General features: G+C 44.6%; 1 protein-coding gene across 3 annotated transcripts in view; it reads right to left on the reverse strand.

Annotated features, from left to right (window-relative positions):
• Positions 1 to 20,700, reverse strand: part of FOXN3 (forkhead box N3) — a 269,460-nt gene that overhangs the window by 112,195 nt on the left and 136,565 nt on the right. For all 3 annotated transcript variants that reach the window (XM_002754187.6, XM_078335590.1, XM_009006431.5), the window contains exon 4: positions 17,058 to 17,122. In XM_002754187.6, the coding sequence (XP_002754233.1) occupies positions 17,058 to 17,122 (65 nt within the window). The remainder of the gene's footprint in view (positions 1 to 17,057; positions 17,123 to 20,700) is intronic.

Raw genomic sequence — 20,700 nt, forward strand, 5'->3', positions numbered from 1 at the left:
CCCAAGACTGGGTAATTTATAAAGAAAAGGTTTAATGGACTCAGAGTTCCACATGGCTTGGGAGGCCTCACAATCATGGCGGAAGGTGAAAGGGACGTCTTACATGGCAGCAGACAAGAGAGAAATGAGAGAGCCAAGCAAAAGGGGAAAGCCCTTAGGAAAACATCAGATCCTGTGAGACTTATTCACTCCCACGAGAACAGTATGGGGGAAACCACCCTCATGATTCACTTATCTCCCATGGGTCCCTCCCACAACACGTGGGAATTATGGGAGCTACAATTCAAGATGAGATTTGGGTGGGGACACAGCCAAACCATATCACATCACAAGGATAACCAGAACCTTGGCAGGTCTTTGTATACTGTTCCTGGCTCGGGGCAACATCCAGTCAAGGTGATCAGATGAGAATCAGGCCCAAGAAAAGCAGGAACACCCTCAGGGCAGGCTCACAAGGAAAGGGCTCCCTGTGAGTTTCCACCATCAGGAACTTAGTTATGAGGACGCTACTCAGTTTCCACAAATAAGTGACACCCATATCAGGAGGACATTGGTATCACCTAACCCCAAAAGGAACAGAATCAATTCCTACTCAAGTAGGATTCCATGCAGGTATCTTCATAATCAAATCAAAATTCTCACAGACTACATCCCCTCCTATCACTGCTGCAGTAGTTCTTATGATAATAACAACGACTTACACGTATTCATTCCTTACAAGGTGACACTGTGCTAAGAATGTACACGTCTTTTTACAGAAGTTCAAAGAGCATGATATTGAGTCCAACAGGCACCAGTCACTGGGTTTTCCAAATAATAATAATTCCTTGTGTTCAAACTGCATGTCACAACCTTTGCATTCATGATTTATGTAGAAATTGCATTATGGAAGATCCTACATGGTGTACAGGGCAGATGTTAATAGCTTTATCAGCTAGGAATCTTTCCATCTTAAGCAATTTTTAAAAACCAAATTAAAGAGACTTTATCACCTGTGACTGGGAAAACCAGGAGTAGTGATGCCTGTCAAATGGCACTTACCAAATCCTACTCTCTGTCCCCCAACTCTGCAATGCTACTGTTGGAAATAGGCTTGGACAGGCTCTCCCCTGAGCACAGGTGGCTGCCAGCAGCCCCTGGGGCTACAAGCAGCAGCTCTGAATCTAGCATTTCCCCAGTGTTCCCTGGAAAAGGTCTGAGAATCACTGTAATTAGACCAGCCTCTATCATATGACCACCCAGAAACACCACTAGCCAGAGGAACGGGAGTGACTTAAACTAGGGGTAGAGACATCACTTGGAAGCGCACAGATGAATGGACTGGGGGATGGAGGGCTCTCCAGCTGCAAACCAGGTTAATTCCCAAAAGAAGGAAAAGGAACTGTCCATTATAGCAGCACAGCCACTTTTAAAAACAAGTCATAGGCCCAAAAAAGGTAAAATTACACATGCACATATACAGAGCTAGTAAGTGGAGGTCTAAGGCCAGACTGCAGGTCTTCCTATTTGGGAGTCTTTCAGCTTTCTTTTCATGCTAATTGCCATTATTCATGGGTGTACAGAACTGCCAAGGTCTCGGGGCATACGCTGATGTCGGTCAAGTGAAAGTAATTTCCCAGAGGCCCAGAAATTTAGTCGATGATGACATTCACGTCCCCTAGCAGGGTGAGAATGGCTGAAGCAGCCTTAGCCAGGTTTGCCTCACTGGTGGTGAAGGAGGAGTCGGGGGTGGGACACAGCTGTCCATTACTGCAGATTCATCTTAATCAGCCAACCTTGGGATCTTCCCAAACCACCCTGAGCAGCTGAAGTTGACCCCTACAGTCCCAGCTTTGGGATCCAAGATGCTAGGACACTTGGTAAATGTATTAGTCAGCTCAGGCTGCCAGAACAAAATACTACAGACTGGGTGGTTTAAAGAACAAAAATGGATGTTCTCATAGTTCTGGAGGCTAGATCTGAGATCAAACAGGTGGCCCGTCTGGGTTGTCCTGAGGCTGTCTCCCTGGCTCACAGATGACTGACCTCTCACTGTGTCCTCACATGGTCTTTCTTCAGTATATGTACACTCCTGGTATCTCTGCTTACAAAGACACCAGTCCTTATAGAAATGCTTCCTTTATGTCCTCATTTCACCTTAATTTCCTCTTTAATGGCTCTATCTCCAAATTCAGTCACATGGGGCATGAAGGCTTCAACACCTACATTTCCTGGGGGATGCAGTTCAGTCCATAACAGTAAGTTACATGTATATATTTCACAAGCCTTCACTGATTTCCTACCATGTGTTGGTAACCTGCAAGGTACTAGGGATAGAGATAAGAAATCTCCAGCCTCAAGGAGAAGACAGTCTGACTGGGAGACAGAAGTGAAGGGATCACCAAACAATCTTAGTAATTCCTGCCATGATGAACTGGCTCAGATACCGGGGAAAACAGGTAAGGAAGCTATCAGGGATGACTTTGCTGCTTACACAGCAAGAGGCTGCTGTCACTGCATCTCTTAAATCTACCCCCCGACCAGCCTGATATGGTCAACTGTGCGCTTCTCCATTACAATGTCACTCGAGGCCCCAAAATAAAAGAGATGCCATTGTATCTGCAGCAGCGGCAAAAGCTCATGTGCCAAAGCTCACCCAATAATGAAGCTCATACCAAAGGCACAGGCATGAGTAAATGTACAGACAGCACTTGAGCAGAACACGTGTGCATTTAAAAGCAAAGGGGAGGCAGGATGCAGTGGCTCATGCCTGTAATCCCAGCACTTTGGGAGGCTGAGGTGGGTGGATCACCTGAGGCCAGGAGTTGGAAAACAGCCTTACCAACATGGAGAAACCTCATCTCTACCACAAATACCACATTAGCCAGGCATGGTGGTGCATGCCTGTAATCCTAGCTACTTGGGAGGCTGAGGCAGGAAAATCACTTGAATCTGGGAGGCAGAGGTTTCGGTGAGCTGAAATCACACCATTGCACTCCAGCCTGGGCAACAGAGCAAGACTCCATCTCAATCAATCAATAAATCAATCAATAAAAGCAAAGGGGAAATGTGATGAAGCAGGATGCAGGTAGAAAGCATCATCACCTTCCTTTTAGGTAGCTTACCTTCTTCCCTACAGGTAAGACGACAGGGAGATCAAAGAAATGTGTTTCACGCAGTTGAGGTAGCTGTGAGCAGGTTTGACCCTGAGGAGAGGAGGGTGGCTAGAGAGTGGGTTCTCGGGGTAGATGGTACAATTTAAATCTTACATTTAACTTAGACATACAAGGAAGAGCTGGGAACTAACATGGAAAACTGCTGCAGGATGGTATGAACTGCATCATGTGATCACAGTGCAAGTTGGCCATCATCTCTGGCGCTGCAGTGGTCATAGCTGGGCTGATGCTGGAAAGACAGTGAAGCAGCTGCATTCTCTGGGTGAGGGGAGGGCAACTCACCAGGTAGACCAGGAAGCAGGGGCCAGGGAAGTGCTCTGGCAAGGGGAGGGAAATGGGAGGATAAGTCAGGTAGCAGAAACTCAGATCTCTATTAGTCTAGCATGCCTTCGCATTTCTCTCATTATCCAATCTATTTAGGAAAAATAATAACAATCACATCTCAAATCAGTATACTTTGAAGAGTAATTGAGTAATGAAAATCCAGTTCAGAACCAAAGATGTAGCCTCTCCAATCTCAATTGCTAGTTCCCAACTTAATTTTTAAAATTAAGACACCTCTAATGAGACTCAAAATTGTTCACAGTGAATCCAAAATGTAGTGCGGGGAAGATCAGATGCTAAAAGAGAAAACGTGTTCCATTTCAAAAACGATCAGACCATGCGTGCGTGTTGGTGGTGGGGGCCGTGGAGGGGGGTGAACACAGTTCTTCTCTATATAAGGCCATCTAACTATAAATGGCATTTGTTGGACATGTGAGTCAATGAACTTGGAGGAAATGGGATTGCCTAAAATAGCATTTGTGCTATAGACCTGAATTTAGCATTTGAGGAACCTGGCTTTGAATCCTAACTCTGAATGTCCTTCATAATCTCTCTCTCACACACACACACACACACACACACACACACACACACACACGCACACATGCGCACACGCACGCTCATCACACTTAAACATATATGAACCTACACACACATATGGCTACACATTTACACATATACATATATGCTGCTTGGCTTAGCCAAATGCTCGACTTTAAGCTTCTGTTTCTTTATCTGTAAGGTCAGAAAGATACCACCTACCTCTCGAGAAGTAAATGAAATTAAGTGGATGTGAGAAGTATTACTACTATGATTCTACTTTATTTGTTTAAGTCAAGTCACTGCCTCCGAAACCTCTCCAAGCTCACCTTCTATTCTTTCAAGGGACAGCCAAACCACTAAATGGGGCTCTTTTTTTTTTTTGAGACGGAGTTTTGCTGTTGTTACCCAGACTGGAGTGCAATGGCACGATCTCAGCTCACCGCAACCTCCGCCTTCTGGGTTCAAGCAATTCTCCTGCCTCAGCCTCCTGAGTAGCTGGGAATACAGGCACATATCACCATGCCCAGCTAATTTTTGTATTTTTAGTAGAGACGGGGTTTCACCATGTTGACCAGGATGGTCTCGACCTCTTGACCTCGTGATCCACCCGCCTCGGCATCCCAAAGTGCTGGGATTATAGGCATGAGCCACCGCGCCCCGCCTAAATGGGGCTCTTAAGACAACAAAGAGGCTGAAATTACATTGACAGGCAGAAATCACCAGTGATGTATCCTTAGTTTAACTAACGCTGTTAATTAGAGACATTGTATTAGTCGGGACTCGAGACTGTACGTAAGAAAAACCCAATTCAAGCTGGCTTCAGCATAAAGGAGAATTTATGAGTCCAACAAGTCTAGCCACAGGTAGGGCATGAGAGAGTGGCCCCTGTCTGTGTTTCTTTGTGCTGGTGCCATTTCCTGCAGCCCAGTGGATTCCACATGCAACGCTTGTGAGGCCAGCACATCTTGCAGAGCTCCCAGAGCCAGGATGTGAAGCCCAGGGTGGAACTCTGGCCTGGACTGGGCCACGTGCCCATCCCTCCACCAGTCGCCAAGGCACCTCCCATTTGGAATCTATGGGAAATGGAAGGGTGGAAGGAGAAAGATACCCTGCTAGGGCTACTGGAACCCATACCGTATTTTGTGAGCCACCACAATTTGGGCCTATGACAGCTGCAAAGTTTAAGAGTGAAAACTTCATCCATAACCATTTCTTTTCCAGGCCAGGCACGGCAAAACTCAGAGACTGAAGTGAGCCTGAGAGATACACTATACAAATGATCAGCACAGAACTGACCTTTATACATGTCACAGCCTTCTTGTTTCTTATCACAGTGTCCTCACAAAATCCTTCAAAATGTGAGAAATGAACCCACAACTAGGATGTTGGGAGCATGTCTACTGGCAGATGTCATCAACACCAAGACCTGTGGTTCTAACTCCTCGCTGCAACGTGTGTCAAATTAGCAGGATCAGATCATCCTGATCAAGCCCCATAAGAAATCAAAGCCTAGGAAAGAGGGGCCAAGCAATGTGTGCTATGGTGACCATAAGGTAGGGAGGAGTTGAACACAATCCCTTAAATGACTTTGTAAATTTCCATATCACTGCAAGTATGGCTGGCTGTCTTGCCATCTCCCATGTTCTCTTAAACTCATCTTTGCAAATGTCTTAGTCTAGTTTGCATTCTTGAAACCAAGGGGTTAATTTGATCAAGTCTGCCTGTACTACTTGCTTTGAGTCACTTGCTTTTGTTATTTCTTTTTTCTTATTTCCATGAAGCTGAGGCCTTGTCACTGAGAGCTGGAACTTGACCTTCACTGGCTGCTTTACAGATAACATTCATAGGTCACCATGGTAATGGTTGCATCAGTTGTTTTTCAGGAACTTGGGCAAGCTCCTGTCCAGTTCAAACCTGTTAGGACCACTGCTCCTTCAACCGGGCCTGCCCAAGTGCCGGAGAGGCGGCCTTTTTGACACTGAAGGGCCAAAAGCTCCACCCCCAGATGACACTAATGCCGTTTTTACTAAACATAATTCCTTTGAGATGCCATGGACCCCCGCTATGCTTGTACAGAATGAACCCGTTACTTCATTTTTTTCCCCATTGCCAATCACCTTTCCCACACATTAGACCACCCCACTTCCCTAACACATAAATATCCCTAAATCTTATCTTCAGGGAGGTGGATTTGAGAGCTGCTCTCCTGCCTCCTCACTTGGTACCGTTGTGAACAAATCTTTTCTCTTTTGCAAAGCCCATGTCACAGTGATTGATTTGCTGTGCTGAGGCAGAACGGACCTGGATCTGGCTGGAAGCATTCTGGCACAATCAGAGGGACAGATCACAAGTAATTCCAACCCATCTCCAAGGAACTTTCTTTTTCTGTCTCATTTCTGCAGGATCTTAGTCACTCAGAAGGATCAGGAAGAACAGCCAGTCAGGACTCATGTTCCATTCCTCCCATGGCCATCCCCTGGGCATTTGCCTTACGTATCAGGAGCTTCAGAGACTGAAAACAATCAGAAACATTCCTAAGGGTATCACTTCAGTTCCGCCAGAGAAGAATCTATGTTACTATTGCTTTTGCTGTTTTCTGTTGGGGGTGGAAGGTACTGAACATCTTAGGAAATTGCAGAGCATCACAGAAATGCTATCATAGGCCAGATGCGGTGGCTCATGTCTGTAATCCCAGCACTTTGGGAGGCTGAGGCAGGAGGATCACAAGCTTAGGAGTTTGAAACCAGCCTGGCCAATATGGTGAAACCCCATCTCTACTAAAAAAACAAAAATTAGCCAGGGGTGGTGGCGGGCACCTGTAGTCCCAGCTCCTCAGGAGGCTGAGGCAGGGGAATCACTTGAACCCAGGAGGCGGAGGTTGCAGTGAGCTGAGATCGCGCCATTGCACTTCAGCCTGGGTGACAGAGGGAGACTCCATCTCAAAAAAAAAAAACAAAAACAAAAACAAATGCTATCATAAGCATCACTAATTCTATTTATTGGACACCCAATTATCACCAGGCACTATGCAGGTCTCTGTATGTACGTAATCTTTTAATTCTCACCAAAAAACCATGAAGTGGGTACTACTACCTATTTGACTGACTGGAAAGGAAAGGGTCAAATGGATTAGATGAGTTGCCTGAGGTCACTCGGCTGGTGGGTGGCAGAGGCTGGCCTTTGAACCCATGGCTGGCCAGCTCCAAGGTCCATCTACTCCTCTCCTACTTATGTTGCCTCCTCTGGAGAGAAGTTGGGCAATGGCACCTGCTCTTGGAGCACCCACTAAGTGCCAGGAATGCCACAGAGATCATCATCAGTCCTCATAGCAATCTTGTAAGAATGATATTTTTTTCATTGTATAGTAACTCAAAGAGAGTTGTAAAACTTTTCCAAAATCAGGTGGCCATTAGAAAGCAAGGCGTGGAATGGACTCAAGGATGCCTGACTTAAAAGCTGAGGTCATTTACCCTATGCCTGAGTGTCATCACTCACAAGGGCCAACAGGAGATCTGGGGAGAAAGAGGGGCAGAGGGATGGCAGGAGAGATTCATTCTGGAAGGTCACACTTGGCACTTGTAAAAGCCTGAGGGCAGGGGCCACATTCACTCACTCATATACACACACCTGCAAACACACACACACACTTGTACACATATATGCACTCCCATGTCACGTGCACCGCAGCAGGGACTACCCAGAAACTCCTAGCCACGCCTTCTGGTTGTCAAGCGAACCAAACAAGAGCACAAACTCGACCCCTTGCAGTTTACAGGTGGATGATTTTAAGTCCACTTCTGAAACTTGTGTGAACAGCTCCCTCAGAATATATTCTAAAAAATCGTTCTTCCTCATTAAAGTCTCTTGGCAATTGTATTAAAATATTTCCAGACTTCCAGCTAAGCACAGTTCAACAGAATTTCAAGGGGAATGACTTTTTCAATTGTATTTTAAGACTGAGCACTTTGATCAAAGCAGGCTCTGCAGTACAGTGTGATCCAAGCTTGTTTAATCTTTATATTTTATAATCTAACTGATACAATTTAACAGACAAAAAAAGTTTAAAGGCTCAAAAATTACATAAGGAAAGATTCCTATACATGAATTATAACTGGTGCCAAATTACTTGTATCTACATCTGTATATCTACTAATATAAAATTCACATAGACTAAAATAAAATATTCCTTCTATTAGGGGATGGGCTCCTCGCATTGTGTTACTCTTTAAATAATTTTAGGATTTCCTTTTTTCCTCTACCTAGTTTTTAAAAATCATAAAGTGAACTATATAAAACGGTCATGGGTAGGAACAAGGAAGGAAAATTAAGCACCTTAATTATTTAAGTGAAAGAAGACAGAGTGTTCATTTCCATCTTTTTGTCTTATTGTAAATTACTTATAATCATTGTAACAGGATTTGCCTTCAGTCCTAGTCTGCAAATCACTGTAGAATATCCAAATATCTAAAGTGGAAAACTATTTAGAAATATTTATGCCATTTTGAAGTAAAGACTGGTGTGAGTCCAGGTTTCTGTGACGTGGAGCAGAACAATTACTTCAGGCCTTATTTTTCCCATCTACAAAACGGGAGTAGCCATATCGAATGCATAAGGCTCGTATGAAAGAATACATAATACAGGCCCACAGCGGTGGCTCACGATCATAATCCCAGAACTTTGGGAGGCTGAGGCAGGCGGACCACCTGAGGTCAACAGTTTGAGGCCAGCCTGGCCAACATGGTGAAAACCCTGTCTCTACTAAAAATACAAAGATCAGCCAGACATGGTGGCGCATGCCTGTAGTCCTAGCTACTCAGGAGGCTGAGGCAGGAGAATCACTTGAACATGGGAGGCAGAAGTTGCAGTGAGCCAAGATCAGGTCACTGTACTCCAGCCTGGGCGACAGAGCAAGACTCTGTCTTAAAAAAAAAGAATTTTTTTAAATAATCCTAATTTGAGGCGAGAGAAAGAGGCATGCTAATACAAAACCCTAGAGCCCTAAAACTTTTTGCCGAGATTGGCCTCCTATTCTTCTGAGGGGGCTCCTGCCCCTTCCCTTTTTGTGAAACCCGCGCCTTTCATTACACTGATGTCCCCAGTTTCGGACTGCGCCTCTGCTTCTTCACGGTCGCTGCTGTTCACCACTAGTCCTCTCACTGCTGTCCATCTAGGTCTTGAATATGGGTCAGCTCTCTGGACCCTTTTCCTCTCTTCTGTTCTATACCCTCCTGCAAAGCTCATCCATGTCCATAACCTGTGCCCATAAGCTTCCTCCCAGCCCTGATCCTCTTCTTCCAAAGTCCAGCCTCAGTTTCCACCTCCTACTGAACAGTTACCCCGAAACATGAGATTAGGCTCACACACACCCCAGCAGGGGCCTGGCCAAAAGGAAGCTCCGAATGAAGGCTCTCGATTCCCTGATTCCTCTGTTTCTGTTCACAAGACTGCCATTTTCTCAGTGTACATTGCTGGATTTGGGTTAAAATGGTTACTATAGATGGGTACCGGGAAGATCTGAAATTAAAGTCAGACAGGAAAATACAGGATATCTGACTGGTATTTACCCAGATTCCACACCTGGCTGTAGCCGCTGGGGAAGTAGAGGTAACTGGAGATTGGGCAAATTTGGGTTGTCAAAAGACAGCAAAGATCAGAATCAACCAAAGGCTTCTTTTTAAATTGCATTTCCTTGTATTTTTGAAGTAACTTAAGAGCATGTTTTGCACATTCTCAGTGACCAAGTAAAACCTGAGAGATCAGAGCTGCTGACCAGTAGCCCTGCAAATTCACTGCTGGTTGTAAGCAAAAGCAGCTACTGACTGTATTACTGTAGTTACAGAAATATCTTCACAAATAACTCAGTGCAGAACAGTAAGACAAATGATGCCCCTCTTTGAAACCAGAGGGCCTCTGCAGGCCGAAAGAGGACAGAAGGCAATTAGGACTTGGGGGCTGGGGGGAATGCAGAGAGGTTCTCCTTTTCTGTCATTACTAATTTTTTTAATGGGTATGCCTGAGGGTGAGAATCGGGAGATTTATGCATTAGGTGGATGCCCTCCTTTGCAACATGGACAAAAGGGTCAGCTTGTGGAGCAGATTAGACAGAAGAAGCCAAAGGGCCCAGGGGCTTCAAGCTCCAAATGGGAAAGCAATGAGTGGGTGAGGGTCAGGGCAAATCCAAACAAAACCTGGGACTCACCGGCCTGTACAGAGAGGTAAAGGGCGCCAGACTCCGGATCAGAGGCTGTGGCCAGACTGGAGTCTGGTAGTGACATCCTGGTCATATCAGAGGGTGACACTGAAAATGGAAATCATCAGAAAGAAAGGAGTTTGGGAAGATGCTCCTTTGGAGAGTTCTGGAAGTTTTTTCACCTGGAATATACCTATGAGAATGAATGATCAGAAACCTGAGGCATGAAACATTGAAGGCTAAAGCTTACTTTTTACGGAGGATTTGTGAGGTGTCAGACACCAGAGGGACTGATATTCACAGTTTCTTAATCTTGATTACAAAGCTCACAAAGACTGTGGGCCTCAGGTTTGATTGAGAAACACATCTCGCAGCCCCATTTTACAGGCAATCAAACCTGAGGCCCAAGGTCAAAGAGCTGGTGCCCAGAGAAGGAGGGATTCAACCCCATTTGATGTGGTGCTAAATCCCATGCTCTTCCACGCAGCTACGTGTGCACCTGCTGTGAATACACACTTTCAGAGTACGGAGTGCAGCTTGGTACTTGCGAGCTCGGTGAAATTCTCAAGGAAGCAGTCCTGTTTATAAGGAATTAAAGGAGTCTGAGATAAAGATATGAATAAAGTCTCCTTCACATTTATGATTACATCCAGCAGGCTCTGGGCATCCCCAGCCTTTGCCCCACCCTGAGAACTGCCCCAACAGATGGGCAAGAGTTTTAGCTGGGAAGGTGAAGAGCGCAAGAAAACCACATTCAGAGGATTTTACCCCTATTTTCCTAAGTCGCAGTTTTGTTAAATGCTTAATAACTAACCTTGATTGGGAATTTAGCACAAACTGTCCTATGTGCTTGACTAACGTGAATCCACAAAATCCTTGCTAGGACCCCAGAAGACAAGTATTGTCGTAACTCCCAAATAGAAGGTAAGCCAGCTGCCCAAGAAGCCAAGACAGGGTTCACTTCCAGGTTGTACGAATCTATAATATGCAGCATTGCCTCCCTAAGATCCACAAGACCTTCGAAAATCATCTTGTTTGGGCACGGGGATCCTCAGCCAGCCTGCCACCCACCTTGTCCTCTCCTTGCACCCACAGCAGACACAGCTGGCTGAAGGTAACACTCTCCACTGAGCCAGAGCTAGGCATCAAAATTCGTTCGGACCGTTTTTGGGGGAAGTTGCTAGAGTGGATCAGAGCTGGTACTAGATAGGGCATCTTGGCCATTGCTGAAGTCCACTCCTTAATTTGCAAATGAAGCCCTAGGGATGCCATGTGGCTTGCCCAAGGTCGCAAAGTTTGCCAAGTGAAGGGTTGAGATCATACCAGGTCCCTCGACTCCTAATCGCCAGTGTTCCTTCCACTATAACTTGCACCAAGGTGAGGTATCTCATACATCTGAGTAGTAAAAGTTCATAGCAGAGTTACGGGAAGAGATAAGAGTTATGGAGTGTGGGTGATACAAGCTATTACTCCCAAATAAGTCTGGACATTAAGCCAACCTAGAACTTGGGAAACTGGTATTCCTCAAAGCAAGTCATGTAACAATCATATCAACTTCATGCACATTCTACAGATTGCACATGCACTGGCACACATGGAGGAACATCATGCATCTCACAGCAGAAGACCTGGTTTCCTTTTTCCCTATTTAACCTGGGGTTGGGTGGGGGACAGGTAGGTGGGAGTCTACGGCAACATAATCCTGCTCTGTGCCCTGAAAATGCCTTGAAGTCTTTCCATTACATTAGCTCATCCAGTGTGAGTTGTCAGAAGTGAATGGATGGCCAGGCATGGTAGCTTATGCCTGTAATCTCAGCACTTTGGGAGGCCGAGGAGAGTGTATCACCTGAGGTCAGGAGTTTAAGACAGCCTAGCCAACACGGCAAAACCCCATCTCTACTAAAAATACATAAAAATTAGCCAAGTATGGTTGTGGGCGCCTGTAATCCCAGCTACTTAGAATTCTGGCCGAGACAGAAGAATCACTTGAATTGGGGAGGCAGAGGTTGTAGTAAGCCAAGATGGCACCATTGCACTCCAGGCTGGGAGACAGAGCGAGACTCCATCTCAACTACGACAACAATGGGGGAAAAAAAAAAATAAGTGAATGGAAATAAAGTCTGTTAGATAATTTATTTTAATTCTACCACTGTTGCCTCGGGACACTTAGTTGATCATAATTAGTGGCCTAATACTACAGTGATAGAGAAAATGAAGAGGGAAGAATGATAAGAGTGTCAAGTGAGTCACTGGGAAGGTTTGGTCAACCAGTGGCTTCATCTGCGCTGATGGTGGCTGGGCTTCTTGGAGTGGGTGGGCCAAGCAGCCTTTTCCAAGAAGGGCTAGGACTCCTGGTCTGATCACAGAATGGGCTGTGAGTGGTTGAGAGGGTGGAGCCTGGGCTTCCCCTGGGGATCTCCAACCTAACCCAGGGCTGGGCACACAAAGATGTATCATAAAGAAATGCTTGCAGGCGGGGTGGGAAGGGTAGGTTCAGCGAATGCCTGCTCAGAGGAAGAGCTAGAAATAAAAGCAGGCCAAAATGTCCAGGCAGCAGCTCCTCTCTGAAAAAGAACAAAACTCCGTGGGGAGCGCTGAGGCCGACAGGGCCTACAAAGGTCAAGAGGGCAGAAGTGGGGAATACAGTCAGCAAGGCTTGTGGCAACTTTCAGCAGAAGGCATGAAGCTAACAAAAGCAGAGGTGCCAGTGTCGTTCTGGGATGAAACCATCAGAGACCAGATGAAGGGTCAGACCAGGGGTGAGGAATGTCTTTCATTATAAATCACTGACTCATTACAACAAATCATCCGAGGGTGATGTTTACATAAAGTAACCTAATTTTAAGTGTGATGGGTAAATGGGATCTGGGGGAGGGGGACAGGGAGTTTGGAAATGGGAAAATATAAAAAAGGCTTTATCCTTTTCATTAACAAAATAAGAGAGATTAGCAAATGAATTAAATGAATAAAATAAAAAACGCATTTCAAACACATAGAGACCATAACACAGAGATGCAGACACAACTATTAGGGACAGCGGGACACCTGTCAGCTGGCCACGCCTGCAGGGCTCTGAATAAGCCACTCTTCTGTTCAGCACGCCCCGGGTCCCCTTTGAACAATGAGCTTGTCCCCTACTAATGCTCTGCTGGTTTCCATTGTACAAGAACTGAAGTGCTCTCTAGCCTGCTGAAACTGTCTGTAGCAGCCTAAATGGCATTTAAAATAAAGACTGTGAACTGATGAAATGACCAATTATGTTAAGTACCCATGTCTGGTGTAATCCAAACCAAATCTTACCCCATTATCCTCGAAACCGAGAGGTGATTCAGCAGCCCCTCTTGCCAGTGATTCTGAACCAAAATACAGACACTGCACCCGACGTCCAAGAAGGACCTCGAGAACAACCAGTTAGTTCTTGCAATTGGTTTTGTGCTGGGAAAAATAAAGGTACTAAGTTTCCACTCTAAACCAAACAATGATTCGACAATGAAAACTGGTGTCCTGCTCTAACTATCATGTTTTGATTTCAAGGTCATTTCAGGTTTTCACTTTCATTATTTCCTCTTTGGACACTGCATTATGTTTCCCGTCACTATCCCAAGGTATCTATGAAGTAGTCACGTTCTACACTGTTGCTATGCTCTCTGTGATGCTAAGTTCTCTGGTTGTTTCTCTTTCTTTGACAATGACTTTTTTTTTCTATTTCCACACACCCATATCTATCTGCTTTTCTAAGGCCTTGCTTAAGTGTCAGTTCTCCCAAGAAGCGACAGCCCCTCTGCTTCCACCCTCCTGACAAAAAAAGGTCTCCCTCCTCTGCATGACAGGGCACCCCCACTGTATTAGTCCATTTTCACATTGCTGATAAAGACATCCCAAGACTGGGTAATTTATAAAGAAAAAGAAGTTTAATGGACTCACAGTTCCAAGTAGCTGAGAAGGCCTCACAATCATGGTGGAAGGCAAAAGACACGTCTTACATGGCAGCTGACAAGGGAGAATGGAAGCCAAGCAAAAGGAGAAACCCCTTATAAAACCATCAGATCCCATCAGATCCCATTCACTACCACGAGGACAGTATGGGAGAAACTATCCCCATGATTCAATTATCTCCCACCAGGCTCCTCCCACAACACATGAGAATTATGGGAGCTAGAATTCAAGGTGAGATTGGGGTGGGGACACAGCCAAACAATTTTCCTTTCCATCCAACTTATTTTCCTATCCTGCATCATTGAGTCTCAGTCCTGGGGAGATGGCACCACTGCACTCCAGCCCGGGCAACAGAGCGAGATTCTGTCTCAACAACAATAACAACAATGACGAAGCACTCCATGAAGCAATTTATCTCTCACCCTAGTTCCATTCAGCCAGTCCTGCTAGTGATCCATAACTCATGACTCAGGATTCCAGATGGCTTCTGCTGGCCGGTCACTAGTCCCACAGCGCCCTCAAGAAAGACTCTGTGTCACCTCCATGTGACCAAACTACATCTTCTCCCCCAGAGCTAGGAATTGGCATCTTTAGAGACAAACTCCTTGTTCTGATTGCCCTCAACGCCAATACCTGTGGCTGGAACCTGCTAACAGAGTTCCCTACTGGTCTGATTATCTAGAAAAATTTCCTCCCACTTGCTACAGGGAAAAGGAAGGGATATGTGTACGTTTTTTGAAAATAGAAAGTGAGAAATCATAAAGCTGAGAAAGCGGCATTGAACAGGTACATTTTCTTCTACTTGATTCTGACCCAAACCTTCCCCTGGCATGACTAGACAGTCCCTTCTTTAGGGACTCATATCTTTAATCGTAAAACTCTTGCCTGTGGGCATTAGCAACCTTCCCATGGCCCAGTACCACCCACCAGAGGAACATGAAAGCATTAATTAGGAAGAATACCAATATATTCCCAAAAATATTATCACAGCAAAAGTGTCTCCAGAACTCTATACAGACATAGGGAATGAAGAAACATCACAGAAAAAAATGAATGTTAACAAATCCCTGCCCACCCTCCTGAGCTCACACCAAGATTCTTCTGATTTTCAAATGCACAAAATTTTAATGGGTTACATTTAACTGGATGTGGACTCAAAAAGCATCTGAAATCTGTACCAGTTTAATTCACAGGGCCTAGAACAATCGGGAATTTGTAACCCTATCAGGAAGAGAAAAGATGTCTACACCCATGGGACAGAATCTCACACATCTTTCAACTTCAGAAACATTATCAATATTGGTATTTCCCTCATGTTTTTGCCCCACAGAAACAAACAAAAAAACTAATATGCTTACAGCAAATCTTACCTAATGCCAAAGTGAATGAATAAAAATCCTGAGAAAAGGCTGTAAGAAAACAAATCTCTTTTCTTGAAATAATCCAAACCAAATGATATTCATATCAGCGCTATAGTTCTAGAGGAAAAATGACACACATAACTTTGAAACTAACTGAAAAAGAACCCAAAGGCTGACCCTAATCAGTTTCCACTTCTACTCTCTGAAGAGAAACAGAACAGATTTTTTCAAATTATGTGTTAATTTTTGAGAGTGGAGGGACTTCCTTTTGTTTTCTTAAACATTTAGGATATCTATGATGATTATGAAAATTAGAATTAACCAAACTTGCCTGACTACATTTCACCTGTACCAAGCAAAAGTACAGAGAAAAGCTTAAGTTCCCAATTTCACCGGCTACTAAAATGACAATATTCGATTGCGTGGCCTGTACATCAGCGCTAAAAATGTGATGACGTCTCTCACGAGGATTTGGGCTACTACGGAAACCTGAAGACACATGTCTCTCTTCTTAACCACACTTACATTCTACTCCTTCACACATACGGCCAGCTGTCAGCCTGCACTCTTAAGGGAAAGAGGCTACATAGCTCTCAACCAACCAAGACATTAAAATCTCTCACCGTAAGCCCAGTGTAGTTCAAAAACTCTTAGCACAGCCAAATCCACCTGCTTTTGGCCAGCAGGGCCTGTCTGACTCTTAGCCAATCAACAGAAGTAGGAGAGATAGAAAACTCTGAGGCCCCTGGGAATCATTCAGTTCCATTTTATTTACAGAACAGATATCCAAAATAGCAGTAACCCCAGAGTCGCTTCTAAAAGTATTAAAAACACACCCTTCTGCTATTTTTAAAATCATTTATTCCTCCTTAACTTTGGTTATTTCAGAAGAAACTTAATGGCAAAAGTGAGATTAAGGTCGCTGGAATTCCGTGAGCACCCTGGATAGCGGCCAGCACGAGGCAGCTGAGTTGGGCTGGACAACAGCAAGGGGGTCCCCTGCAGGTGACACTTGTGGGGACCAACGTAGGGTGACTGGACTCCGAACCTCAGAACAAACCACAGCCAACCTTCCAGGTACATGTGGACTTCAGGAAACAGCGAGAAACACATGCACCTCCATGATGACAAAAGTGCCAGAATACCCAGACCCTCCTTATTCAGCTCAAGTTTTTGAAACATGTAAAGTGGTTTGCTTTTATCAGCCTAGTTTGTGTTCCTGTCGCATTCTAATTACAACATAATTCCAGTGTTACCACAGCAAGCCGAACACTTCCAGAATATGACCAGTGATGGCGGGCCAAAGAAGCAATCTTCAGAGGCCTGGTTTCAGACTCATGATTCACAGCCACCAAGAGACATGAGTAGTAAGAAATAAAGAGAACTGGACAAACAGACCCAACCCACAACCGTCACACTTCTCCAGAGAGCGGCCACTTCTAAATGGGACAGCACTCTCCTATTTGACACCAAGCACAAAGGAGTGGTGAAAGGGGGTGGGGGTGGGGGCGGGTTGGGGGAGAGGAAGGGGTGTTGCTAAGGACCTACCTTGGAGAAGGGCTCCATTTCTCTTGAAGAAGGTACTGCCCGGCCAGATGGGTGGACCTGATGTGCTGAAAGAGAAGAGAAACTAGCATAAGGCCAAGTTCATCTGCACTCACACACCTGCAACCCCTCCCCACACTTCCCTCAAAACATTTCCCCAAGTACGTGTTACTGACACCCTCTGAAAACGCATCTTTGAAAACCATGAGGTTTGCTTTATTGTAAACAGGTTTCATATTTCACAGTGCAGACGCTATCCGTGAGTATTCTGCTTATCATATTGACCCTGCTCAAGATGGGCACTGAAATCACCTACAGATATACAAAATGGCAAATTCACGTGGTTTAATGGCATAGCATGTAACTTAAGAATATTTGCTAACCTGCTCATAATTTCATGAACGTATATGGCAAAGAACTCCTAATTACGTTTTCTGAGACTAAGTGGGTTTTCCAACACTTTCTTGTGCCATCTGCCTGCTACAAACACAAACTTGCCTTTCTTGGCATTTCTACCACTAAATCCTTAATATACGGAGATGACCTTGGTCGACTTCCTCCTTCCCCCTCTTCTCTTGTTTCGTATCCTGTTTTCAATTTCTTGGCTTAAAATGTTGCACTCCATACCCTATAAAACATTTTGCAGATATGTTACCACCTACACTGTGGTAACAGGAGAGACAAGAAAATCGGAAAGATCAATATGTGACGAAGACACTTACTGCATTTATAGATGAGCGTTTTCACTATTTTAAGACATCTGGTAGAAAACCTTATAACCAAGCCAGTCTTAGTAAAATGTCCTTAGAGTGGCAAGTAGGTTATATTCTAAATGAAAGATTGGTTTAGATTAATGTTAGAAAGTCCTTAGTCAAAAATGTTACTACATCCAGCCCAAGAGGCAGTATAAATTACTATCACCAAAACGGTACATGGCAAATTGTATTGGTTAATGCATTATCAATCACCTTCAATATGAGAAACATAGGTTCGAATAATACGTTTGTAAGTTTGGCAGAAGCAGACACACACACACACACACACACACACACACACACACACACAGGAATCTGAAGAACAATATGGTAAATACTTCACCAGTCAACCAGGGTCTCTGGTTATCTAGGACAGCAAGCAGAAATGCCATGACACATTCTGCCCACCGGAATCTCATTACTGGAGGTACAAATAGTACAGCAGGTTGATGAGGAGGAGTAGGGACGAAGAAGAAATTAGCTAGGGCACAAAAATACGATCGATCACACATCAAAATCATGTCAAATGTGCTAGAAAATATATACTACAAACTTTGATGTTAACGAACCTTTTTGTTTTATTTTGTTTTGGATCCACTATACTAAAATTAAATGAGAATCACGCATCTCAGTTATGATATTGCCTGCAACTCTGACTCTGAGCCTGGCAGTTGTGACCACAGAGTGGCCAGGAGCTACCCAGGGTAACAGCAGACAGGACTGGAGTCTCAGGATGATGACACCAGCTGATTGCTCTTCCATTGGATTCCGATCTTACTCTCTTTCGGGGCATTTAAGGTTCAGAGTTGCATGAAGAATAATGTGCATTAAAATACTTAAGATCTTTTAACAATCCAAGCAAGCTCTCAGGATTTTACCGTCTTATTTTTATAACAAAGCAGGAAACAGCAAGCTGGCTGTTGCCAATATGGAATCACCTGATTTGTAAAGATATTTAAAAACCGAGGACTTCATTATAGCAGAGTTGGTGTTTCTAGAGAATTCAATAACTGAGTATCACTGCAGGAGCCTGAATATCCACCTTACTTCCATCCAAATCTCTTCTTTATCCCGACCTTGATTTGGCTGAAAACTGAGTAGACACCAGGGATGGAGCAATATGGGGAATGAAGGTCAGATAAATCCAGTGGTTTAGATATGGAAAATTCTCTGTATGACAGACATCTACCTAAAGAATCTTACAACATCCTTTCAATGTACTTAAATCACTGATCAGTGATGTTTTAAGAGTCCTCTATAGTCAAGCCCTGTTGCTGCGGAACTTATCTGTACTCTAGCAGTGCAGAGAGACTTGGACTGGCCATCACCTTCTCTTTCCTGGCCCCTGTTGTAACTGATGAATTCGCACACGGTCTCTTTCCAGCTCGAGGTAAGTCAGTTCCTGCCATGCTAACTGCAAAGCTTTCAAGCTCTTTGGCCCCATATTTACACGATTCTTTTGGCTGGTTCCTCAAAATCACATCTTCCAACTGTTAGAAGATCCAAGGATTTATTAAGCCCCTGTTGAGAATTGTGCTTGGTGTTGAGAAAGACTTGAAAAGAAAATTAAAAACCCTATTTTATGACCTCTAAGAACCTGCTGTCATACTTACCTGGCTCCAAACTCCTATGACTCTATCTAATGAGACCAGCGATGCCCATAGCCAAACTCATGGGTATGTCTCCAGTGGCTGCAGGTTGGGAAGGCAACAAGTTTGATTTTCCCCCATCATGTCCCTGGATGGTTGGCCTTTAAAGCTCAAAGTCTGTTAAAACCACACATAGTACATGGAATTATTTAGAAATGTCTATTCACCACAGTAATTCAGAGACAAAACCAGTGATAGAAGTCTTCGTGGGAGGAGTTGCAAACCACCCATCCTCAGGCAGCTCAAGTGCGGGGAGGGCGGGAGTGAGGGGTGCAGAGGAAGAATAGGGTGCTCTCCATACCCAGCCATGTAAATGTCACTGCCTTGAGAAATGACCTTGAGGACCCCTTCTTAACCCCGAGTGGGTCTCAGTCACCTTAAAATGGCATTTGCATTGCTTGATCCTAGGATCCAGTTCACACTCACCGAGCAAAGTCCTCAACCCTTTTCCATGGAATCCTCTAATTCTGCAGGATCACCTTAAAATGGCATTTGCATTGCTTGATCCTAGGATCCAGTTCACACTCACCGAGCAAAGTCCTCAGCCCTTTTCCATGGAATCCTCTAATTCTGCAGGATCACCTTAAAATGGCATTTGCATTGCTTGATCCTAGGATCCAGTTCACACTCACCGAGCAAAGTCCTCAGCCCTTTTCCATGGAATCCTCTAATTCTGCAGGATCACCTTAAAATGGCATTTGCATTGCTTGATCCTAGGATCCAGTTCACACTCACCGAGCAAAGTCCTCAGCCCTTTTCCATGGAATCCTCTAATTCTGCAGGATCACCTTAAAATGGCATTTGCATTGCTTGATCCTAGGATCCAGTTCACACTCACCGAGCAAAGTCCTCAGCCCTTTTCCATGGAATCCTCTAATTCTGCAGGATCACCTTAAAATGGCATTTGCATTGCTTGATCCTAGGATCCAGTTCACACTCACCGAGCAAAGTCCTCAGCCCTTTTCCATGGAATCCTCTAATTCTGCAGGATCACCTTAAAATGGCATTTGCATTGCTTGATCCTAGGATCCAGTTCACACTCACCGAGCAAAGTCCTCAGCCCTTTTCCATGGAATCCTCTAATTCTGCAGGATCACCTTAAAATGGCATTTGCATTGCTTGATCCTAGGATCCAGTTCACACTCACCGAGCAAAGTCCTCAGCCCTTTTCCATGGAATCCTCTAATTCTGCAGGTTGGGCAGGGCAGAAATCACTTTCTTTCTTTTTTTTTTTTTTTCTTG

The sequence above is a fragment of the Callithrix jacchus genome, chromosome 8 (genome assembly GCF_049354715.1).
Source record: "Callithrix jacchus isolate 240 chromosome 8, calJac240_pri, whole genome shotgun sequence".
NCBI lineage: Eukaryota > Metazoa > Chordata > Mammalia > Primates > Cebidae > Callithrix > Callithrix jacchus.